Genomic DNA, 21,671 nt, shown 5'->3' with positions numbered 1-21,671 from the left:
ATAGTCTTATTACAGTGGGGTAGAAGCTGTCCTAAAGTCTGGTGGTACGTGCCCTCAGGCTCCTGTATCTTCTATCCGATGGAAGAGGAGAGGAAAGAGAATGTCCCGGGTGGGTGGGGTCTTTGATTATGCTAGCTGCTTCACCAAAACAGTGAGAGATAAAGACAGGGTCCAAGGAGGGGAGGCTGGTGTCTGTGATGTGCTGGGCGGTGTCCACAACTGTTTGCAGTTGTCCTGGGCAGACCAGTTGCCGTACCAAGCCGTGATACATCCAGATAGGATGCTTTCTATGGTGCATCAGTAAAAGTTGGTGAGAGTCAAAGGGGACAAACCAAATTTCCTGAGGAAGGAGAGGCACTGGTGAGCTTTCTTGGCCGTGGCATCTACGTGATTTGACCAGGACAGGCTGTTGGTGATGTTCACTCCCAGGAACTTGAAGCTTTCAACCCTCTTGACCTCAGCACCATTGATGTAGACAGGTGCATGTACACCGCCTCTTTCCTGAAGTCAACGACCAACTCTTGTTGACATTGAGGGAAAGGTTGTTGTCATGACACCATTCCACTAAGCTCTCTATCTCCTTCCTGTACTCAGACTCATCACTGTTTGAGATACAGCCTACAACGGTGGTATCATCTGCAAACTTGTAGATGGAGTTAGAGCAGAATTTGGCCACACAGTCATGAGTGTATAGGGAGTAGAGTAGAGGGCTGAGGACGCAGCCTTGTGGGGCACCAGTGTTGAGAATAATCATGCCGGAGATATTGCTGCCTATCCTCACTGATTGCGGTCTGTTTGTTAGAAAGTCAAGGATCCAGTTACAGAGGTAGGTGTTGAGTCCTAGGTCTCGGAGTTTGGTGACAAGCTTGCTTGGGATTATTGTATTGAAAGCAGAGCTGTAGTCAATAAACAATAGTCTAACGTAGGTGTCTTTACTGTCTAAACATTCCTATCACCCCACCCAACATTAAACTATGGGAAACATCTTCATGGGATCAATGGAGACACAAGAGACTGCAGATGCTAGAATCTGGAGCAACACAAAGCACTGGAGGAACTCAGCAGGTCAGGCAGCATCTACAGAGGGAAATGGACAGCTGGCATTTCAGGTCGAGACCCTCCATAGATGCTGTCTGACCTACTGAGTTCCTCCATCACTATGTGTGTTGCTTCATTGGATCTACATTGTGAAGCCTCATCATAATCTTTTATGTTTCAATAGTAACATCTTTCATTCTTTTCAACTCCTTAGAACGCAGGCCTATTCTGTGCCAATCTTCCCAAATGACAACTCCCTCATTCAAAGGGAGTCTAATGAACATTATGTTCATCTAATGAACATAAGGCCTCTTAGGCAAATACATCTTTCCTTAAATATAGAGGTCGAAACTGGATGCAGTCCTCCACTTACGGCCTCATAAAGCCCTATGCAGTTGAAACGAAATCTCCTTTCTCTTGCATTCCATGCCCCCAGCAAAGTAAAACATTTCATTTGTATTCCTACTTTCTTCCTGTACCTGTACATCAGCTTTATGTTTCTTGTGCAAGAAAACCCAGATCTCTCTGAACTCCACCATTTAATATTCCCTCCTTTCAAAGTGGAGAACACTGCATTGCCCCTCATTATAATCCATCCGCTACCATTTTGCCCTTTCCCATTATCTAGATAGGTGTCTTGAAAATTTTGCATCCTCTTCATTATTTAATTTCCCCCTATCTTTGCTTCATCTGCAAGCTCGAATGCATAACAGTCGGTCCCCTCATCTACTTCATTAATTCCTGAGATGCCAGCACTGACCCGAGGCATCTTCCTAGTTAGGGCCGGTCAACCCGAAAATGACCTCTTAATCTCCTTCTTCATTTTCTGTTTTTGAACTAATACTATGGTATACCATGCTTCTATATTACCCACAACATTCATGGACCTTGTCTTGCTGTTTATCAAATGTCTTTTGGAAAACTGAATTAGCTCTTCTTTATTCATCCTGCGAGTTAAATTGAAAAACAAACTAATAAACGTGTTAAGCATTTAAGCTTGATTTCCAATCATTGAAACCATAATTATTCTACTTAATCTCATTTTGCTTTCCTAAATGCTCTGTATCATTTCCCTAATGCAAGATTCTGTATTTTCCCAATAACTGATAGTTAGCTAATTGTATGAAGTTCCCAGTTCCCTCTCTCACCTTTTTTTAAAAATTAATGGTAACATTAAATTTGCCATTTACCAAACCACCTCGTCCTTCCCAAATTCCAGGGAAGTTTGAAAGGCTACAACCATTTCATCAACTATTACTGAAGCCACCTCTTCTTAATTCACCGATTTGCTCTCATCTTCTTTATAGATTTTTTGAAGGTCTTATAATTTCTTTTATATATTTTTTTTCTTGCTAATTTATGCTCATATTCACTCTCTTGGTCTTAAAATTTCTCCCAATCCTCAGGCTACTGATATTTATGACCTTCAGCCCTTTCCTTGAATCAGATGTCATCCTTAATTTTTCCCATTAGGTACAGGTGGATTACTTTTCCCAAAACATCTTGATTTTTCCAATGTATATTCATTAAATATTATAATACATTTATTTAATTCTGCCACTGCTCATCCACTGCCATACCTTTTAAATCAAATTTCCTAATCTACCTGACCCAACTTGCTTCCCAGACCCATGTAACTGTACTTTAAGACTCCAGTTATGGGTTTAAATTCGTCATCCTCAAACAACATATGAAACACTAACACATTGTGACACTCATCAACTTTTATCGATGCATCATAGAAAGCATCCTATCTGGATGCATCACGGCTTGGTATGGCAACTGCTCTGCCCAGGACCGCAAGAAACTGCAGAGACTTGTGGACACAGCCCAGCGTGTCACGGAAACCAGCCTCTCCTCCATGGACTCTGTCTATACCTTTCGCTGCCTCAGTAAAGCAGAGAGCATAATCAAAGACCCCACCCACCTGGGTCATTCCCTCTTCTATTCTCTCCTCTCCCCTCCCATCAGGCAGAAGATACAGGTGTCTGAGGGCACATACCACCAGGCTCAAGGACAGCTTCTATCCCACTGTGATAAGACTACTGAACAGTTCCCTTAAACGTTAGATGGACTCTTGACCTCACAATCTAGCTTGTTGTGACCTTGCACCTTATTGTTTACCTGCAATGCACTTCCCTGTAGTTGTGACACTTTACTCTGTTATTGTTTTTTTTAAACCTGTACTACCTCGATGCACTCTGTACTAACTCAATGTATCTGCACTGTGTAATGAATTGACTTGTATGAACGGAATGCAAGACAAGTTTTTCCACTGTACCTCAATACAAGTGACAATAATAAACCAATACCAATTATGATCATTCACCTCCCGAGGATTCTTCACTGTGAGATTACTAAATAATCGTAATTGAAATGCAAAAAATTGCAGATGCTGGAAATCAGAAATGAAAACCAAATATGCTGAAAAAACCAAGCGGGTCAGGTAGCATCTGTGGAGAAAGAGTTAATGTTTTAAAGTCAATTAAGTAATCCTGTCTCATTACATGTGAGCGAAAGTAAAACAGCCCAATTCCTGGCAGGATCCAAACAAATTGCTCAAAGAAACTGTCCCAATTGAATTCCATAAACCCATTGTCAAGACTACCTTTGACAATTTGATTTTCTGAGTCATTTTGAAGATTAATGTCCCCTATGATTAATGCATTAACTTCTTTTTAAATAAGCCCTCATTATCTGCTGATTGATGTTCTGTTGAATTATGGAGCTAGTGTCGGGGGACCTAGAGAGGACTTCAACCAGTCTTTCCTGTGTTTTCTGTATCCAAACCAATTATACTTCATCAATCGAGTCAAGATCTTTCTCATAACGGCTCTCATGTTATTTTTTTGTTAATCAGGAGTGATATATCCTCTGCTTTTCTATTCTGCCTATCTTTCTAAAATGTCAAGAACCCTGGAATAATCAGTTCCCAGCTTTGATCAACTTGCAACTACATAATGCATTCAGATAAAGAATCTTTAATTTTTATTCCTTAACCATTTCCCCCCCATTTGACTGAGGTTGCTGCTGCGCTTTTTCAGTTATATACCCCTCCTTCCAGTTATACTCTGCTTATCATTACCCATATTGCTATACAGTACATCTACCCCTTACCTATAGCCCTAGTTTTTCTACTTAGCAGGACACTAGTCCAGTTTGATTCATGTGAAGCCAATTTCAATGGAACAGCTTCTTGTTTCTCTGGTACCAATGCCAGTATTCCATGACTGAAAATCCTTTCCTCCCACACATTAATCTTTCTCATCTGTTTGATCCAATGTCAGTTTGCACATTGCTCAGGTATTAATTCAGACATTATTACCCTTATGATTGAACTTGTTAATTTGTACCCTAGATTCTCACAGTCTCACAGTGGAAACTGTTAGTTTCCAAGACCATTATGTTTGAACCTGACAGAGATCAGGCGATATTAGATCTGTTCACATGTAACGTGACAGGATTACTTAATCAAGACGAAACATTAACTCTTTCCACATGGACCGCAATAATTGATCCTCCATCCTTGATTCAACTCCTCTCAAGTCCTGTGGAGATGCCTGTAACGCCGTCACTAGGCAGGTAACACAGCCTTAAGGACTCATTCCCATAGTTCCAGAGAACATTTGAAACTTAAAATGCATTACATGTACTGCTTTCAAGTCTAAACACAAGATCTTTCTAAATTCACTCTTCCCAATTGCTTAGCCACATTTCCAGTTGCTTGCGCCATGTGCCATTGCTTAGAAAGCATGCAAGGAGATAAACTGGTCCCAGATTTCATTAACAATGCCTCCCTGTTATTAACGATTAATAAGTGCCCAAGAGTAGACCAGAACATGGAGGAGACATAGATCAGTCAGTCTATTATAACTACATAAGTGTTTTTCCCCACCACAGCCACCTAGCCTCATTTCACTCCCCTACTTCTTCCCTATACACTTACATTTTCTTGTTTTCTATTCATGGACCTCTTTAACAAGATGAAGCCAATGTAGAAAAGGAATTACAATGTTCTGGAATTTCTTGCATTTGACTAAAGTATGAGCCTGCTCATTACTATCTAACATAAACATTTAAAATGGCATGCTTGATTTGTCTAACATGCAAAGTTTGCTTTATCAATTACCTCATGTTGAAGTGTCCCAAACCTCTTGTAATAAATTCACATCATAGTATGATATCTATTTTATGTACCGCAACTTTTCCATTCTGCCCTTCTTTCTGAAATATTAAGAACCCTGACCTATTCTGTTCCCAGTCTTAATCATCTTGCAACTTCATCCTTTGTTAATAATGTCCCAAAACTGCATCAAGTTTAGAATATCCCTTGATATAAAAAGTCCATCAATCTCTGTCATGAATATACTCAGTGACTGGGCCTCAAGAGTCCTCTTGGCCAGAGATTTCCACAGATTCACTGCTCTCTGGATGAAGCAATGTCTTTTCACTTCATTGGCCAGTCCCTTATTTTAAGGCCATGACTGGTGGTTTGAGCCACCCCAGGTGGCAAAACATCATTCCTGCATCTATCCTGCAGTTACTGGCACATTTCAAAGAGATCACCCTTCATTCTTCTGAACTCAAGAAGAGTATTGGCTGAATTTCATTTAATATCTTTTTGGTGCTAATAGTTAAGGGTTGAACTCTGGTAGTTGCTCATAAAAAAAATGCCTCAATTGCTCAGATGGACTTGAAAGTGGCAGGACTATGTTTCAAAGGGTTTAATGGCTACAAATTGTAGACTCCTGCTTGTTCCTTTCTAAGAAAGGTTTGTTCTTTGTTATTGTTTGAAAGATTTGTAAAGAAAGCCTTTCAAACCTAACTTAATTAATCAGTTTGTATAGCTTCTCAAAAACTGGTTCAAAGTTGTGGTGTCATTTGGACAGACTCTTAATAATCCACTGCTACCACCCATTGCAATAAATAAATAGATAAGATATTAATTACATTAGGCAAGCCAGTCTGCTTAAAAGTATCAAGTATGTCTGAAATTGATCTACGTGTAATCTTGTGACAAAAAAAAGTCAACTGCTTGCCTGTGGCAAGGTATTACAGCTCACTTCCTGCAAACTTGAAGTTTCAACTCAAAGAAAGTACAAGTTTGTAATGAAAACTGACTTCTGCATTGGGCGAGAGGAAAAGCATGACTTTTCAGGAGGATTTAAATTGAAGTTTAATCTGAAACAGGGCACCTTCAAAAACAGAATTCAGTATTGCACTGAAATTTAAAGGCAGATTGTGAACTCAGTACTGGTGTGAAAATTGAATATATAATCTTACAATACAAAAGTAATCATTTCCTTGGCTCTCCATGTTAGTACTTACATCAGCAACAACAAATTGTCTTTATAAGACTGCGTAGAGATTCACCTTAAAACCAAAAAACCCAGAAAGATAACACATTAATCGTTTGATAATAGAATGTACACCATTTGCAAAGCTACCACATGGTGAATAATGCTTACATTTTTCTGCTGTTGGAAAGGGGCAGCAGAGCCAAAATAATTTGAAATGGGATCCCAGGATCCAAGCTTTTAATCAAAGGGTCATTCTGGGATATGTGCTATGATTCAAAACATAATTTTAACACTGAGATAAGCTGGAGTCGGTCAAACATCATGGGGTGATGGATGAACAGACTTGGTACAAGCTAGGACCTCAAGGGAATGGAGGTTAGAATGAAGGAGGTTGGCCAGTACTGTATTGGAACATTCTAGCCTGGAGGTTACAAAGGAATGCTCAAGGGATTCAGCAACAGATGATTTGAAGAAATGGTGGAACTGAGTGAAGTTCCACAGGTGGAAATAGTGATTATTAATGATCTGTATGGATACATGCACTGAAGGCCATCTTGAGGTCATTACTGTACAAAAGTTGGAAGCAATCTGGTTCTATTTCAGAAAAATGCCAGAGATAGAGTGGATGGCTTTGGAGCATTTTCGATACATACCAACATATTGAAATGAGGTGCAGAAGCCAGCCACTCAGTGCTTGGAGCCTACTATGAAATACAGCAAGACCATGACTGATCTAACTGCACTCACAACTCAGCATGCCAGTCTTCCCCCAGTAACCATCCACTCCTTTGCTCTTCAAATATCTATGTCAACAAAAAATATTAACATAGGCTCTGTTTCCAACACCCTTTGATGAAGAGTACCAAACACTCAAGCCTTTGAGAGAAAAAAAAGTTACCTCAACTCCATCTTAAATAGGTGACCCCTTATTTTTATTCAGTGACCTCAATTAGATTCTTCCAAAAGGTTAAACATCCTCTCCATATCCAGCCTGTCAAGACCCCTTAAGATATTATATGTTCTAAGTGAGTCCAATCTAACTCTTCTAAACTTCAGCAAATAAAAGCCTAGCCAACCATTGCTCCTAATGCAGCCCATTCATTCCAGGTCTTAGTCTAATCAACCTTTGCTGAACTACTTCCAACACATTAATAACCTTCCTTAAATAAGGAGTCCAATAGTATGCAGGGTACTAGAAATGAAGCAAAACCACTCTAATTTTGTATTCAGTTACCATAGCAGTAAACAATAGCATTCTGTTTTCTTTCCCCAATTACTTTCTGTACCTGTAAAATAGTTTTTTTGTGAACCGTACTCGTGGACATCCAGATCCCTCTACATTTCAGGATTCAGATTATATACTTTTTTCTTATTTTTCCTGAAAAATGAACATTTCATATTTATCCATTTTACAGCCCCACATATGACAGATCCTTTCCCATTGACTTACCCACGTACCTTTGCAGCCTCCTTTTGTTCTCTTCATAACTCACTTTCCTACCTTTGTGCCTTCAGCAAATTTCACAACCATACTTTCAGTCCCTTCACCCAGGTCATTCCTATACATTGTAAGAAGCAGAGACCCCAGCACCAATCGACATTTGAGCACACCACTTGCCACATCTTGCGAACAGAAAACAATCTATTTATGACCACTGTTTCCTGTTAGCCAGCCAAGCAAGGCCTTATCACCAACTACAAGTTAAAAGGTGGAAATGAAATGGAATACTCTCCATTTTCCTGGATGAATGCAGCACAAACAAATCTCAGAAGCTTAACTCCATCCAGCACAAAGCTGTTCATTTGCCTAGCACCCCATCAACCATGAACATTCATTCCCTCTACCATTTACGCACAGTAACTGTAGTGTGTGTCACTGCAGCTACTTGTCTAGGCTACTTTGACAGCATCCCGAGTCTAAAACATCTACCACCAAGAAGGTCAAGGACAGCAAATGCATAGAAGCATCACCATCTTTTGGATCCCCTTCAAGTCGTACACTACTGCAATTGCCCAGATCCCAAAAAATGGATTAAAAAAATGCAACTTTTAATGACAATTTAATTGTGCTTCAGATATTGAAATATGTCACGGAAAATGAAAATAGGTAAAACCAAACCTGCAAAAGCAGCCTTTCAAAAGCAAGAAAGTTGTCCCATTTTGAGTAGGATGCATGTCCCAACGTCTGCACTGTTGCCATGGTAAGTTGCAAAAGCCCACAGTGATTCTCCAAAGCTTTCAAATTGGTCTTGAATAATTGGACATACGAATTGAGTTGTTCAGGTGTGACTCTACCTGTAGCAAGAAAAGCATGCATGAAAATTATTACAGTACAGTTAGAATGAAGCAAACATATCTGGATCACATACACTCTACTGGATCTTTTGAACAGATGACCAAAAATAAAATCAGCTTTGTTGTACTTAACTGTCATGTATCCTAAAGCGATCACAAATAGTGTGACATGCTACAGAGTAAGGTTCAATTATCATCTTGTTTATTCTGCACTTATTACTGAGGTACAAAAACACGTACTAAGTGAAATTCAAAGCAAAATTCCCTATGGTAGTTGGTTAAAGCGCAGGAGTCCCGACAGATTTCTCTTTTAAAAAAAACACTAAATGTCTAGAAACATAAAATACTAGTCATAATAATAACTTTGTAGATGCACCTTGCTGAACTGTGTATGCAAAGTGATGAACCATTCTTGAATGCATTATTTATAATATTTAAATACACAGTTTATATGAAGTTATTACAAGTCTGAATTCAACATTTTCTTTCTGTTTAGACATAAATGCTGAAAAGTGATGTTAAAAGAGGTAAAACTAAGAAAGCACATGTTTAAGTCTAATTTCCAATTCTGAGGATAATTCTTAGATTTGTTTATCTGCCTTTCTCAATGACTTTTATTGGAGTATAGTTCCAATGCTACAACAGGAGTCAAACACCATTATGAGGAACCTCATAAAATTTTCCCCCTTGACTGATGCAAATGCAGTATCACCACCACCATCATTACCATTCAGGCACAGACCTGGTGGGGTAATTTGAACCAGAGATTTTTCTGATCTGTATAACAATGCTATATGCTATGCAGTGTAGCTAGAAACCAAGCTACAAGGGGAGCAGACCTCTGCTTACAAAAAAAAACATCCTGAACAACTCCATTCTACTTGCTGTGGAGAATTGTTAAAATGCTTCAACTGTATTGCATTCAGTTTAGTAATATTATAAACCAGCAATAGACTCCGCAGCACTTCTGATTTATGTTTCAGTTTATACATAGCTCAGGAACAGGCCCTTCAACCCATGATATCGTGCCAAACTAATTATACTGGTAATTAAATGCCTAACTAAACTAATCCCTTCTGCCTACACAATGTCCATATCCCTCCATTCTCTGCACATTCACATCTCAGATTTTTAATAAATCTGTTAATTTATTAAAGGTTATAGATAAGGAAAGTGATTAGGTCAAAATTAAAGTCATATGCGAGCAATAAATTTAAATCTACTCAATAACGCTATTACAGCGCCAGTGACCTGGGTTCAATTCCGGCCGCTGTCTGTAAGGGGTTTGTACATTCTCCCAGCGTCTGTGGGGGTTTCCTCCGGGTGCTCCAGTTTCCTCCCACATTCCAAAGACGTACAGGTTAGGAAGTTGTGGGCATGCTATGTTGGCGCCAGAGCGCGGTGACACTTGTGGGCTGCCCCCAGAACACACTACGCAAAAGATGCATTTCACCGTGTGTGTCGGTGCACACATGACTAATAAAGATATCTCATCATATGGAAGGAAATCAGGTATAATACCAAAAATATTCAAGGGAACGAAAACAACTTAGCAAAATAGATTACAAAAGCAGTCAACAAATGAGATTAGAAAACAAATAATGCATCAGAAATACGAGGTTAATAAAATTATAAGTAATCATCAAGGAACAAAGAAATCAATATTTTATTAAACCAAGAGAATAAAAGAAAAACAGAGGGGACATGAGAGACTGCAGAAGCTGGAAATCTGGAGCAACACAAAGGAGCTGGATGAACTCAGCGGATCAGGCAGCATCTATGGAGGAAATGGACAGTTCCTTCCAGGTGAGGCAGTCCTACACGTGAATCCATCTGCGCTATTTATTGCATCCAATGCTCCCGGTGCAGCCTCTTCTACATCAGTCAGACTCAGCACAGATTGGGGGACTGCTTTGTTGAGCACCTTTGCTCCATCCGCTCTTCCAACCGGGATCTCCCGGTGGTCAGTCATTTTAATTCCACTTCCCATTCCCACACCGACATGTCTGTCCATGGCCTCCTCCACTGCTGAAGAGAGGCTAGACGCAGATTAGAGGAACAGCAAATCATGTTCTGCCTTGGTAGTCTCCAACCTGATGGCATGAACATTGAATTCTCTAACTTCCCGTAACCATTCCCCTCTGTCCCTCACCTGCCCCACCTTCTTATTCCCTCTTAATCCCACTGGACCCCATCACCCTCTCTTTCCCCTCCACCACCCTCTCCATCAGCCCATCACCCACACATTCCCTTCACTGATTCCTCTCCCTACCCCCTTCCCTTTATTCCATGACCCACTATGCTCTCCTATCAGATTCCATCTTCTTCAGCCCTTTTTTGCTTGCACCTATCATTTAAGAAGTAGGTACATGCAAGGGCAGGGCTTAGAGGGATATGAGCTGAATGCAGGAAATTGGGACTAGATGGGTGGGCACCATGGTCAGCATGGACTCATTGGGCCAAAGGGCCTGTATCCGTGTCGTCTTGCTATACGACTCAATCACCTCCCACCTTCTGACATCATTCCCACTCTCCTCCTTCCCTCATCTACCTACCTCCCACTCACCTGAATCCAACTATCACCTGCCAGCTCTTGCTGCACCCCTTCCCACCTTGCTGAATCCCATTGTCTTTCAGTATCATTGTTCTTTTTATACTGGCTATCTTCCCTCTCTCTTTCTGGTCCTGATCCAAAACATCAACTGTTCATTTCCCTCCATAGATGCTGCCTGACTTGCTGAGTTCCTCCAGCTCCTTTGTGTGTTGATTCAACAATCCTTCCTAGTTTATAAGATTGATATGAATTAGCCATCCACTTCAAAACTTCTCTCATCTGATTCTAATATAGCCTAAATATGGATATTACATCTCCAGTAATAACTATTGACACCTGAAGTTCTTGTAATCATTTCAAATACCTCAATTAAATACTCCAATCTTTCAAATTCAAGGGAATACAAAACAAATTTATCACTTTCATAACTTGCTCTTCAAGTTTTAGTCTCTTTCTAATGAATTTGCACTCTACCTCCCCAAGGCAAATGTGCCTTTCTTGATGTTCAGTGCTCAAAACCAAATTTAGTCCTGTGAAAGATGCATAGAGAAAAAGACCAGTCTTCCATGAAACGGTTTGGTTACTTTTTGAACCTTTTAGTGATTTGCACACATCCTATTTTAATTTATCATAACATTTCTTCTAATATCATTTCTGGTCACTGTCATAATTTTCAGTAACGTCATACCTTTTGCTAGACCAGATGATGATAAACAATGGCATTGTTTGGAGAGAGCTTTCAACTCCAAATTCAAAACATCACAAAAACTACTTACCTTTACTTCTGCAATACTGCTCATTTCTCACCTTTGTAGAGAGCCTCAACCAAAGCTTTATTACTCCTATACTCAATTTCTCCAACAATATCCTCTCTCTTTTCTTGTTCTCCATTATTTCAACATGTTCAAACTCAGAACTCTGTTGTGCACTAAATTTTGCTTACATTTTACTTGCCCCCTTCCTTGATAAACTATCAATGAATTGAATACCAAAGAGAGTTTTGGTCATGGCTTCCCTCTACTATCCAATCACACACTACCCACTTTCTACATGCTCCATGGCCACGGATTCCTTCACATGCTCTTTAATCATCTGACTCTGAACTTTATTCTTATATCCTTCACCCCACTACTGTTATCAAACTCAATTTTGTGCCTTGATCATAATTTTCATTTTTCCCCACTTCTCGGTCATCTCTTTCTTTTAAAAATACATGCTAAACTCTCCTATCTGGCCTAATGTTTGGTCTCCTCATCCAACATTCTGATTGATGACTTAATGTTGTATTCATCATACATTGATTTTATACATAAAACCCCTTTACGTAGCACATGGGAATAATTTAATGCATTGTATAAATAGTTGAACCAAAGGAAAACAGAAGAATTTTAATTAAAAGGTATCAATATTACAAAAGCAGTACTGAAGAACAATGATACGAAAAGACAATGGAATTCAGAATTATTTGTAAACTGATATACTGATCAAAAAATTTTAGTTGTTAACCTTACATCAGCAGTTGATAAGTAGATAATTTTGGATGAAAAGTAAAACTTAGAAAGGACAGGAAAAACAAATCCAGGCAATGTTTAAGCCTTGGCCAGACATCATCTGCAGTACCATTTAATTTTGAGTCTCAAAGCTTAGAAAAGATAATAGATACTTGATGGGATTATGTGCAGGTTCACCAGAGTAAGAACAAGACTTTAAAAAAAAGATAAATTTCAATGTCAGGTTGTATAAACCTGGTTTGTATCCGCTCTAGTTCAGAAACTTCTGGTGGAATAGGTACATTAGAACTACTTCTTGGGTTGGGCAATCCAGAACAAAAGGCATAATCCCGAAACTAGAATTACAATTTTTAGGAGCTAATTAGGAAGCACATTTACAAAAAAGGTCCTTGAGAGTTCTGGGTTAATCGAAATTTAAGACATGAAGAGAGAGATTATCAAGGGCATGGAGCAAGGGTGAAGTAGTAATACACATCAGCCATAATCATCCAGAATGGCAGAACAGATTCAGGTCAGTGGTGTAGTCATTTATCATATGTAGGTAATCATGTGGCTAGTGGACACAGTGATGTCATTATGTGCATAAATAGGATAGAAACGTCACTTGTAGGGAGTTTTTTTTGCTGTTAGAGTGGAATGCAGTGAACATCCTGGTACATGGAAACACTCAACAACCCTGTTCTTGTGGCCTGTAACTGTAAGTACAATTTACCAGAAACCAACAGTATCCAAAGTCCACCTGAGGATACATTCAACTGACTGCAAAGCTGACCTGAAGTACCAACACAAATCAGCAGCACGATAAATAAAAAGAATTCTTTTTGTACCTTGTGGACTCTGAAGACTCAATAGCTACAAGTAAAAATGCCAGAATAAAATGACAGAAAATAAACTCCAGGATTGACTCCCTCGATTACAGGCACAGCTAATCTGTTTGCACAGGTCAGATCAGAGGAAGACAGAGAGAGCTCCAACCTGTTGCTTTTGATAAGCAGCAGCACTTTTTCTTAAAGCTATATCAACTAATTCTTAAAGTAAAACCAAATCAAGGTGCAAGAGTGCAATAAGTGGAAAATCAGAAAGGAAAAAAAAATGCAAATACACACAGGAAGCATGGGCAAGTTTTGCCAGGAAAAGTGAAAAGGATGGCATTTCACTGGCAGCCTGGGGTGCATAACAAGGTGTGTGAAATGTTCATATCATAAATGGAGAGGCTTAAAGATGTTTCTCATGGCCAATAATATTCTTGACGTGGAAGACGGGTGCTAAAAATGCATACAGATCGAATGCTAAGGGAACACAAGAAAGAAGCAATATTACAGAAATTAACTCCAAAGTATAATGCACTTCTACCAATTTAGCTGCTCTGCAGAAAATTAGAGATTGCTCATTTGTGGGGATAGTTTAGAAGCTGGAAGAACACATCAACTCACAGCCATTTGAAATACCTATAGATTCAGCGTACCCAATCAAAAGCTGGGGGGAAAATAGTGAGAGATTACTTCAATGGTCTCAATAAGCTATCAAGGCTTTGTAACGCTGGAAAATTTCTGGATTGTGCGCACAGAGACAGGTGTGTCATGGTCCGATGGACTAAAGGATCTAGTCAAACTTGTCAGGTACAAATATCCTTATATCTAATTTGCTGTGTAGGATTGCAATTTTCATGGAAATGGTAGCCAAGGAGGATATTTCGTTCTGTGTCAGTAAAGATAACCTACAGTGGAAGGACAGCTCCCAAGACTCCAGTCCAGAAACATGGACAGCATTGTCTAATCACAAAGAGCAAGAGCAATCATTATAAATGTACCAGCTGTTATTTCCCAAGCATCAGCTCTTTTGAAGAGCTTCAATGCTGCTCAAGCAGAATTAAGAATGCATAGTTATAGCTTGTAAAATGAAACACAAAGCAGACAGAAACATAGCCTTGAATACAACATCAGCATTCAAGAGGGCGAGGTGGAGGGGGGGAAAACTGTAAGTGGGGAGGAGAGGGAAGATTGAGTGGGAAGGGGAAAACAAGGCTTGTGTTTAATGGACACAATGGTAGTTCCTTTTTTGGGCATGGAAGTCAAGTCTGATTTGGTGCGAGTGTCTGAGCATGATATTCTGAAAATGTCTCCAGGTGGGGTCACATGTATTTAAAAAAAAATAAGGATCAGGCTTGACTCGGGTATTTGTCACAGTCAGATTGGATTCTAATTTTTTTTACCTGAGCACTCCATTAACATAAAGAATGTTCTACCTTCAATATCAACCAGTTTTATATAAATGAAGTGATGTGCAGACAAGGGAAAACATTTCAAGACACATTAATATTTGAAAAATTTTGTAAAATGAATAATTAGATGCATGATCAAGGTACTGAACTTTGATAAAATACTTGGTCTGATATCATTAATAATTACTAGCACAAAAAATTATGTAGGCAAAATAATAAAAAAAAATTAAACTATTGCTTCAGTTGAGTTTAAAGCTGAACAAAGTACAGTAAATGATGCCTGGTAGATACAAAACTACAGCGATCAATTGATTTGTTTCTTTATTAACAGGCAACATGTGTCTCAATTAAAAGCAACAGCAGAACAAGATAACCTCAAGCATAAAACCTGCTTCAGACACCTGTCTAATCCTAAAACAAAGCTCCAAAATATGAAAAGATCATCCCCCAGTGACAGTAGCAAAGTCAAATAGAACAACTGCAAACGCCAAATGTTTACCAAAGATAGCAAAACACATCTTGTAATATGTGAATGTAGCAGAATGCCACAATGTCAGAAGGCATAAGAAAACACACTATTGCTTAACTGAATTTGGCAGGTAAAAACTGACCACATTTGGTTAAAAATAAATCACTGCACTTATCAAGAAACAGCCGGCTTTAAGCCTAAACATTAAGCTACTTAGTTTGGCAGGAACAGTTGGTGAAAGAATAATTGTTCATAAAATGCGAAGAAATTCTCGAGTAGAATACTGCCCTGTAGTGATTCATAATTTCCTTGCTATCAGAGCTACCATCGTGCAGCCAGCTTTAGTGAAAAAAAAAATCAGATTTTCTGGAGCTTCGCTGAAGCATTTTTATTATATTATTTAAAAATACATTCTTTGTTTTCTAAGCACTGATATAATGAAGCCGCCGTGGGAGCTAGACATTACGGCTCCTTGTTCAGCCAATTTCAGGGGCTTCCTCAAAGTCTTCAACACCCTTTAGAAAAGCTAGATATTATTGCTACTTTCATATTTATTCATATCAGCTATGATGTAAAGTAGGGGTTATCAGGTCAAAAAAAAAGCAACACAATTTCCTATGAACTCCATAAGCTATGTGGTGCATCCAATCAGAAGCACTGACATCTCACATATGTTTTTGATTAACTCCTTGCCACATATACAGACAACTTGTCATTCTTTTCCCCTTTCTCAGTATTTTTGTCTCCTCAAGAGGGCGCTGTGTATTCATGAAGCCAAAATTGCCATCTGAGCATCAGATGAGTTTTAAGTGCTGGATACAGGATCCCCTTTATCCCATGGAGTAAAAATGGTTTTCTGGGGATATTCAGGGTCTCAGCAGAGAAAAATGAAATTATTTCAAACTAGGAACATCTACAAAAGATGCATTCTCTACTGAAGGATTCATTTAAAAAGTGAAGCTCTCCAATTAAAATCTACTCAATGTGTGAAATAAATTTAAAAACACCATTCTTTCAGTATGATATTGTTTCAGTGGCAACAAAAGTGTATTAAATTGTATAAATACATGTTGGTGAAGAGAATATTTACAGAATCTATCAGTATGATTTGGTTATTTTCAAAAAGAAAGTGGTTAAATACTTGGGAGTAAAATTGCAGGGATAAGGGAAAGAATGGAGGAGAACTGACTGGGTTACTCTCTGAAAGAACAGGTAGACTTAGAACTCAATGGAGCGAATGGCCTCCTTCAATGTATTCAGTTCTGCAGTTATCTAATGGGTTCAAGCCTTCTCCACCAGTGAAAAAGAGAGGCACATCTCACTATGGCACTACCTTCAAAAAACATTATTTATGCACCAATTACATGAGGAAAAAGCAATAAATAACAATGTTTCACGGAAATTTAAAATTTAGTTTCATTAAATAAATATTTATGGAATTGGTAAACATGAAAGCCTATGTTACTTTTACGGGAATAAAAGGAATCAGGTTTCCCATTAAAAGTTGCACGAGAAGAGTTTTATGGATTTAAACAAATCTTAGCAGTAGATGAAACAACTAAATAGAGTGTCCATCTTAAGAGAAACAGAAATCATAAGCTACCTCGACTACTGAGTCAAAGTAAATGGAGAATAAATTGGTTATGCATATTACCCAAGCTCATCTTAATAGGGAGATTCTCCTTGCTAGCAGCCTCCACTAGGTGCCTCCGCACTTCCATCACAGCCTCTTTATGTTTCATGTTTAACATGGACTCCCACAGAACTTTGGCTGAAGGGTCACTGCAATGAAATAACAGGGTTAACATTACATTAATGCATATCTTCACAAAAACAAATTCCATGTTCTGCGCATGTTCTGGAACTGTTACTTATTCTTGGTTTCTGAAAAATTTATACAAAATTATTTTCTCTTTGTCCTTTTAAAGATAGGTGGCAGGTGAAATGATCACAGGGCTCTGACAACAACAGCAAGTCCAGGACAGGAGTTGAATGATGGCAGCACATCTTTCCTTGTGGAAAAGCAACTTGCATCTCCTCCATCAGTCCAGCTTCAGAAATATGCCAGATGGTGAAATGTTGGGTTTGCACTTATGTTATTTCTGGTTGGATGCAGCTGGTAATGTTGAGATTAGCCAGTCAGCACCTCACATCAGCCAGAATGTAGCTGAATCCAATTTGCCCTTTCCCTTCCATTTTGGGAATTCTCTTTATTGGTTGGACATTTTTATTTTATTCTGCTGCCCGAGAAAGTTGTTTTCTTGGTTAGGATTAACAAAGAAACCATGATAACAGATTCCCTCCTCCTCCAAATCTTTCTCTTCAGTGTTCTGGAGTTCCACGGTTCTGAATTCTTACAATCCATTTTAGCAGATAACAAATTTTCAGTAAATGAAAGAGTAAAGCATACACAATAACAGAAAAATACTGCTTTTCAACCTCCAATGCTAATAACCAATATACATCAATGGTTAAAGTACAAACGCATAAACCATGCAAGTTGGAGTATTGAAATCACATGTCAGTGACTGTGCCTATTACTCACATTCATTTACTAATCATAAATGGAATTAGCTACATCTGAATTTGCAATTAGTAACATGTGCTTAGTGGTAAACATATGTGGCGCAAAAAATTCAGAATTCATGAGGTAAAATTTCCAAAAATATAATATTTCTTTTTGTCCATACACCATTTGAGATAGTGCTCTCTCTCACCACCTACAAGTACTAATGGAAATGTCAAGACCTTCAAATAGCACTGCTAGACCACAGGCTGTCCCTGACTTACAAACACATGATATATGGACACTCCTACATCCAAACAAGCTCCCGTAAGATTATTAAATTCAGAAGTCCAGCGTATATACAAATATTCATTCCTATGAACAGCAGAACTAGTTTTCTCTCTCTCTCCACTTTTAGTAACTGTTCTTTCTAATCAGTCTTATACATTTTTGATGCCATTCATTACAATACTGTGGAGGTATGGTTACCATAATCGAGTGATTTTTTTGTATTTTCCAACTTAAGGATAAAATTGACTCATGGACATATATAAAAGCAGAACTTGTTCATTAGAGGGATGGCCTGTACAAGGAAAATCTGAACCTTGCCACCGTGACTTTTCAACCAGAAGTAAAAAGTCTAAGGATGAAAAGTAGTCCCAACTCTTATACACCACAATTCTGCAATTAATTTTAACGAAGCCTTAGAAGTGGAAAAAAAAATCATGGTTGGAGCTTGGGTATATGGACCGATGTCTGGAGAATCCATTATTTAGGCTTGTGCGTTATCAGCAGTAAATCTTCCCTTTAACCAGTACCATCAAACTAGAGGGTCTGGAAAAGCTATTACATCACTGGCTTGCACGCAACAGTTAACTAGTTTTCAACAGCTCAAAGCAAACTTTGCTTGGAATACAGAATCTGGTCTTGGTCATATTCATAAAAGCTTATGGTTGATGAAGACCCACATTATGGCAGCAATTCAAGGCAATATACGTACTTAAAATAGCAAAAGTTTATTGAAATGACTAAGAATCACATATATTGAAAATCTACAGGAAACCAGCTGTGAAAATAACTGTTGCCTTAATCAGAGGATAAGTCACCAACATCAAAGAGCCATATCTGTCATTTACTACGAGATAATTTTTGCTTTAAACAAAGTAATATAAAAACTACTTTTCCCAATTATTGGCCCAGATTTCACAGCAGAGCAACAGTGTGATTATTAGCACTCACCGTTATTACGTAAATTGGACAGCAACATCCGGTGTCCACACATGGAAACCAGGAAGCTGCAGTTCTATTTTCCCAGATCCTCCAGAAACCTTTAATCAACAGTTTCTCAATAAGAGACGCCACACTCTCAAACTCAAAAAGGAAATAGTTTGTCCATTCAGTGAAAATTAATTTTTAGAAGTATCAGTACTAATTATTTCCAATAACTTCTCTGGCACTGAAAAAAAAATTTACATGATTAGAATCTCACTCCTTCAGATTTCTGTTATTATTGGAGATTCTTTCTTAAACTGTTTCTTCCTGTCTCTTGACTTTCTCTTTTAATCCCATCTTCTTTCCCTTTATATTTTGCTCTTCTGTTCACAATCCATGAAGGAAGTGGGACAAATAGATAAAGAAGGGTGAGATAGTACTAAAAGCAGAGAGCAGAATATTGCCTGGCCTGGAGAATTTTAACCAAGAAGAAAGATTCAGTGGACAGACAGGATTTGTTTTCTTTGATTCACAGGAAGTTCATGAGAAGATCGAAAATAGCCCTAATTAGAGTGGATGGAGGAGCTCAAAAACAAGTGTACACATATTCAATTTGTTAGAGGGGTGGTGGTCTGGAACTCTCTGCCCAAGAGATAGTAAAGACAGAAATCCTTACACGTGCACATGTAAAAACCCAGCTTAAAGCTGTGGACCCAGAGCTGAAATGGGATTATTCCGGAAAACTCCACTGACTTCTCAGACATAGGCCAAATGGCCACTTCAGTGCCATCAATTCTGTACCACATTTTTATATTGAGGGTTTTAATCCAGACATTTGCTTTCAACTGTCTGCGCTTGGTTTCAGTTTTGTCTCAGTAAGGACCATTCACAGGAGGTCTCAAATACCCTGTAGAGAGTGATGGAGTGTTTCAATCATCTATTAACTAGAACTCTCAATACAATTGTCCAAGATTTGTATGTATCATGCCCCAGCGCTTGCAGCTGAAATGACAACAAAGCTGTCATCACTGACAGAAATTTCTTACATCTGCCCTGATTGGTTAAGTATTGAAACCCAGAAGCTGTTATCAGTGGCATCCTACACTGTTGAAGTCTTTACAGATGACATCATCACAGGGTTTAGTGGCGTAAACTTCATTTTTTGTGCAATATTCTCAGTTGAAAATAAAAATCAAAATATCTTAAGTGTCATTGCTTTGAGTATTACTGTGCTACCAAGCCATAATTATTGGCCTTGAAAAATTATTTTTAGTGAGCATAATTAGATTTATTTATAACTTTGTCCATTGCAAGATAAAAATTAAAATGTCATCAATATTATGTTAAGCTTAATACCAAAGATTACTTTGTTTTGCTGGCATGGTAGTGTAGCGGTTAGCGTAATGCTATTACAGCGCCAGCGACCCGGGTTCAATTCCCGCCGCCGTCTGTAAGGAGTTTGTACGTTCTCCCCGTGTCTGCGTGGGTTTCCTCCCACATTCCAAACACGTACGTGTTAGGAAGTTGTGGGCATGCTACGTTGGCGCTGGAAGCATGGTGACACTTGCGGGCTGCCCCAGCACATTCTACGCAAAAAGATAAAGATGTATTCCACTGTGTGTTTCGATGCACATGTGACTAATAAAGATATCTTATCTTATGCAAGGTGATTACAATGTTAAATAATTTTTTTTAAACTTACAAGAAAAACAGAAAATTCTGGCAATACTCAGGAGTCGGGCAGCACAGAGAGAAATGGTTAACATATTGGGTTGATAACTTTTCATCAGAACTGGAAGAGTTAAATATCTAAATTGCGGAGAAAGGGGGGTGATGGTGAGAACAAAGGGAATGTCTGTGATGGGATAGACACTGAGAAACTGAATGACAAATGGTGGTGCTGCTGGCTGGAATAATATGGTGAAGACTTATTAATCACAGCTACTAGTATTTCTACCATCTCTCGATCTCTACCTATCACAGACATTTCCTTTGCTAGCTCTATCACTCCTCCTTCTGTACAACTTAAGACACATTAGAAATTGAACTTTTCAAATCCAAACTGTTAATTGTTTGTTTCACAGGTGTTGCCTCACCCACAGAGCATTTTCAGTACTTTTGCTTTTATTTCAGACTTCCAGCATCTGCAGTTTTCTACTATATAATTCCTTCTTTCTACTTCCAGGTTTATTGTCCGAGAATTCTTCAGTCTGACTCATCAGTCCGTCTGATGATTTTATTGCTCCTGAATGCCACAGAGTCATTCTGGATCAGACCAGACTGAGAGTCATGGCAAGCTAGGGGGAGATGTGCCTGCTAAATCTTTTTAAAAATCTTATTAAGCAGCATTTTTTTTTAATGTAAACAAGAAACACTCAAGGGGGCAGCAAGCCATGCTCAAAATTTAGCTTTTAGGAAGTTCAAAATTCAGTAACCTATGGTCTCCACTAAATTTCAGAATCTGCCTAATATATAATAATTTAATTACATCCATGCAATTGTGGGAAATGAGGGTCACCTTTTCTACTTGCAATAGCCAACGCGACATCCAAACTGAAATAATTA

The 21,671-nt window shown here is 38.6% G+C and overlaps 1 protein-coding gene across 4 annotated transcripts in view; it reads right to left on the bottom strand.

The window, feature by feature from the left end:
• The window catches only part of scfd2 (sec1 family domain containing 2), a 200,879-nt gene that overhangs the window by 157,421 nt on the left and 21,787 nt on the right, over window positions 1–21,671 (bottom strand). For all 4 annotated transcript variants that reach the window (XR_007957998.1, XR_007957997.1, XM_052036370.1 and 1 more), the window contains exons 3-4: window positions 17,043–17,170; window positions 8,458–8,633 (exon numbers count right to left, since the gene is read on the bottom strand). Coding sequence is in view for 2 of the 4 variants with exons in the window: in XM_052036370.1 (XP_051892330.1) it covers window positions 8,458–8,633; window positions 17,043–17,170 (304 nt within the window). In the remaining 2 variants the exon portion in view is untranslated. The remainder of the gene's footprint in view (window positions 1–8,457; window positions 8,634–17,042; window positions 17,171–21,671) is intronic.

The sequence above is a fragment of the Pristis pectinata genome, chromosome 2, assembly GCF_009764475.1.
Source record: "Pristis pectinata isolate sPriPec2 chromosome 2, sPriPec2.1.pri, whole genome shotgun sequence".
NCBI classification, from domain to species: domain Eukaryota; kingdom Metazoa; phylum Chordata; class Chondrichthyes; order Rhinopristiformes; family Pristidae; genus Pristis; species Pristis pectinata.
Note: the sequence above shows the minus strand (reverse complement) of the source record. Positions and strands in the feature narration are given on the sequence as shown.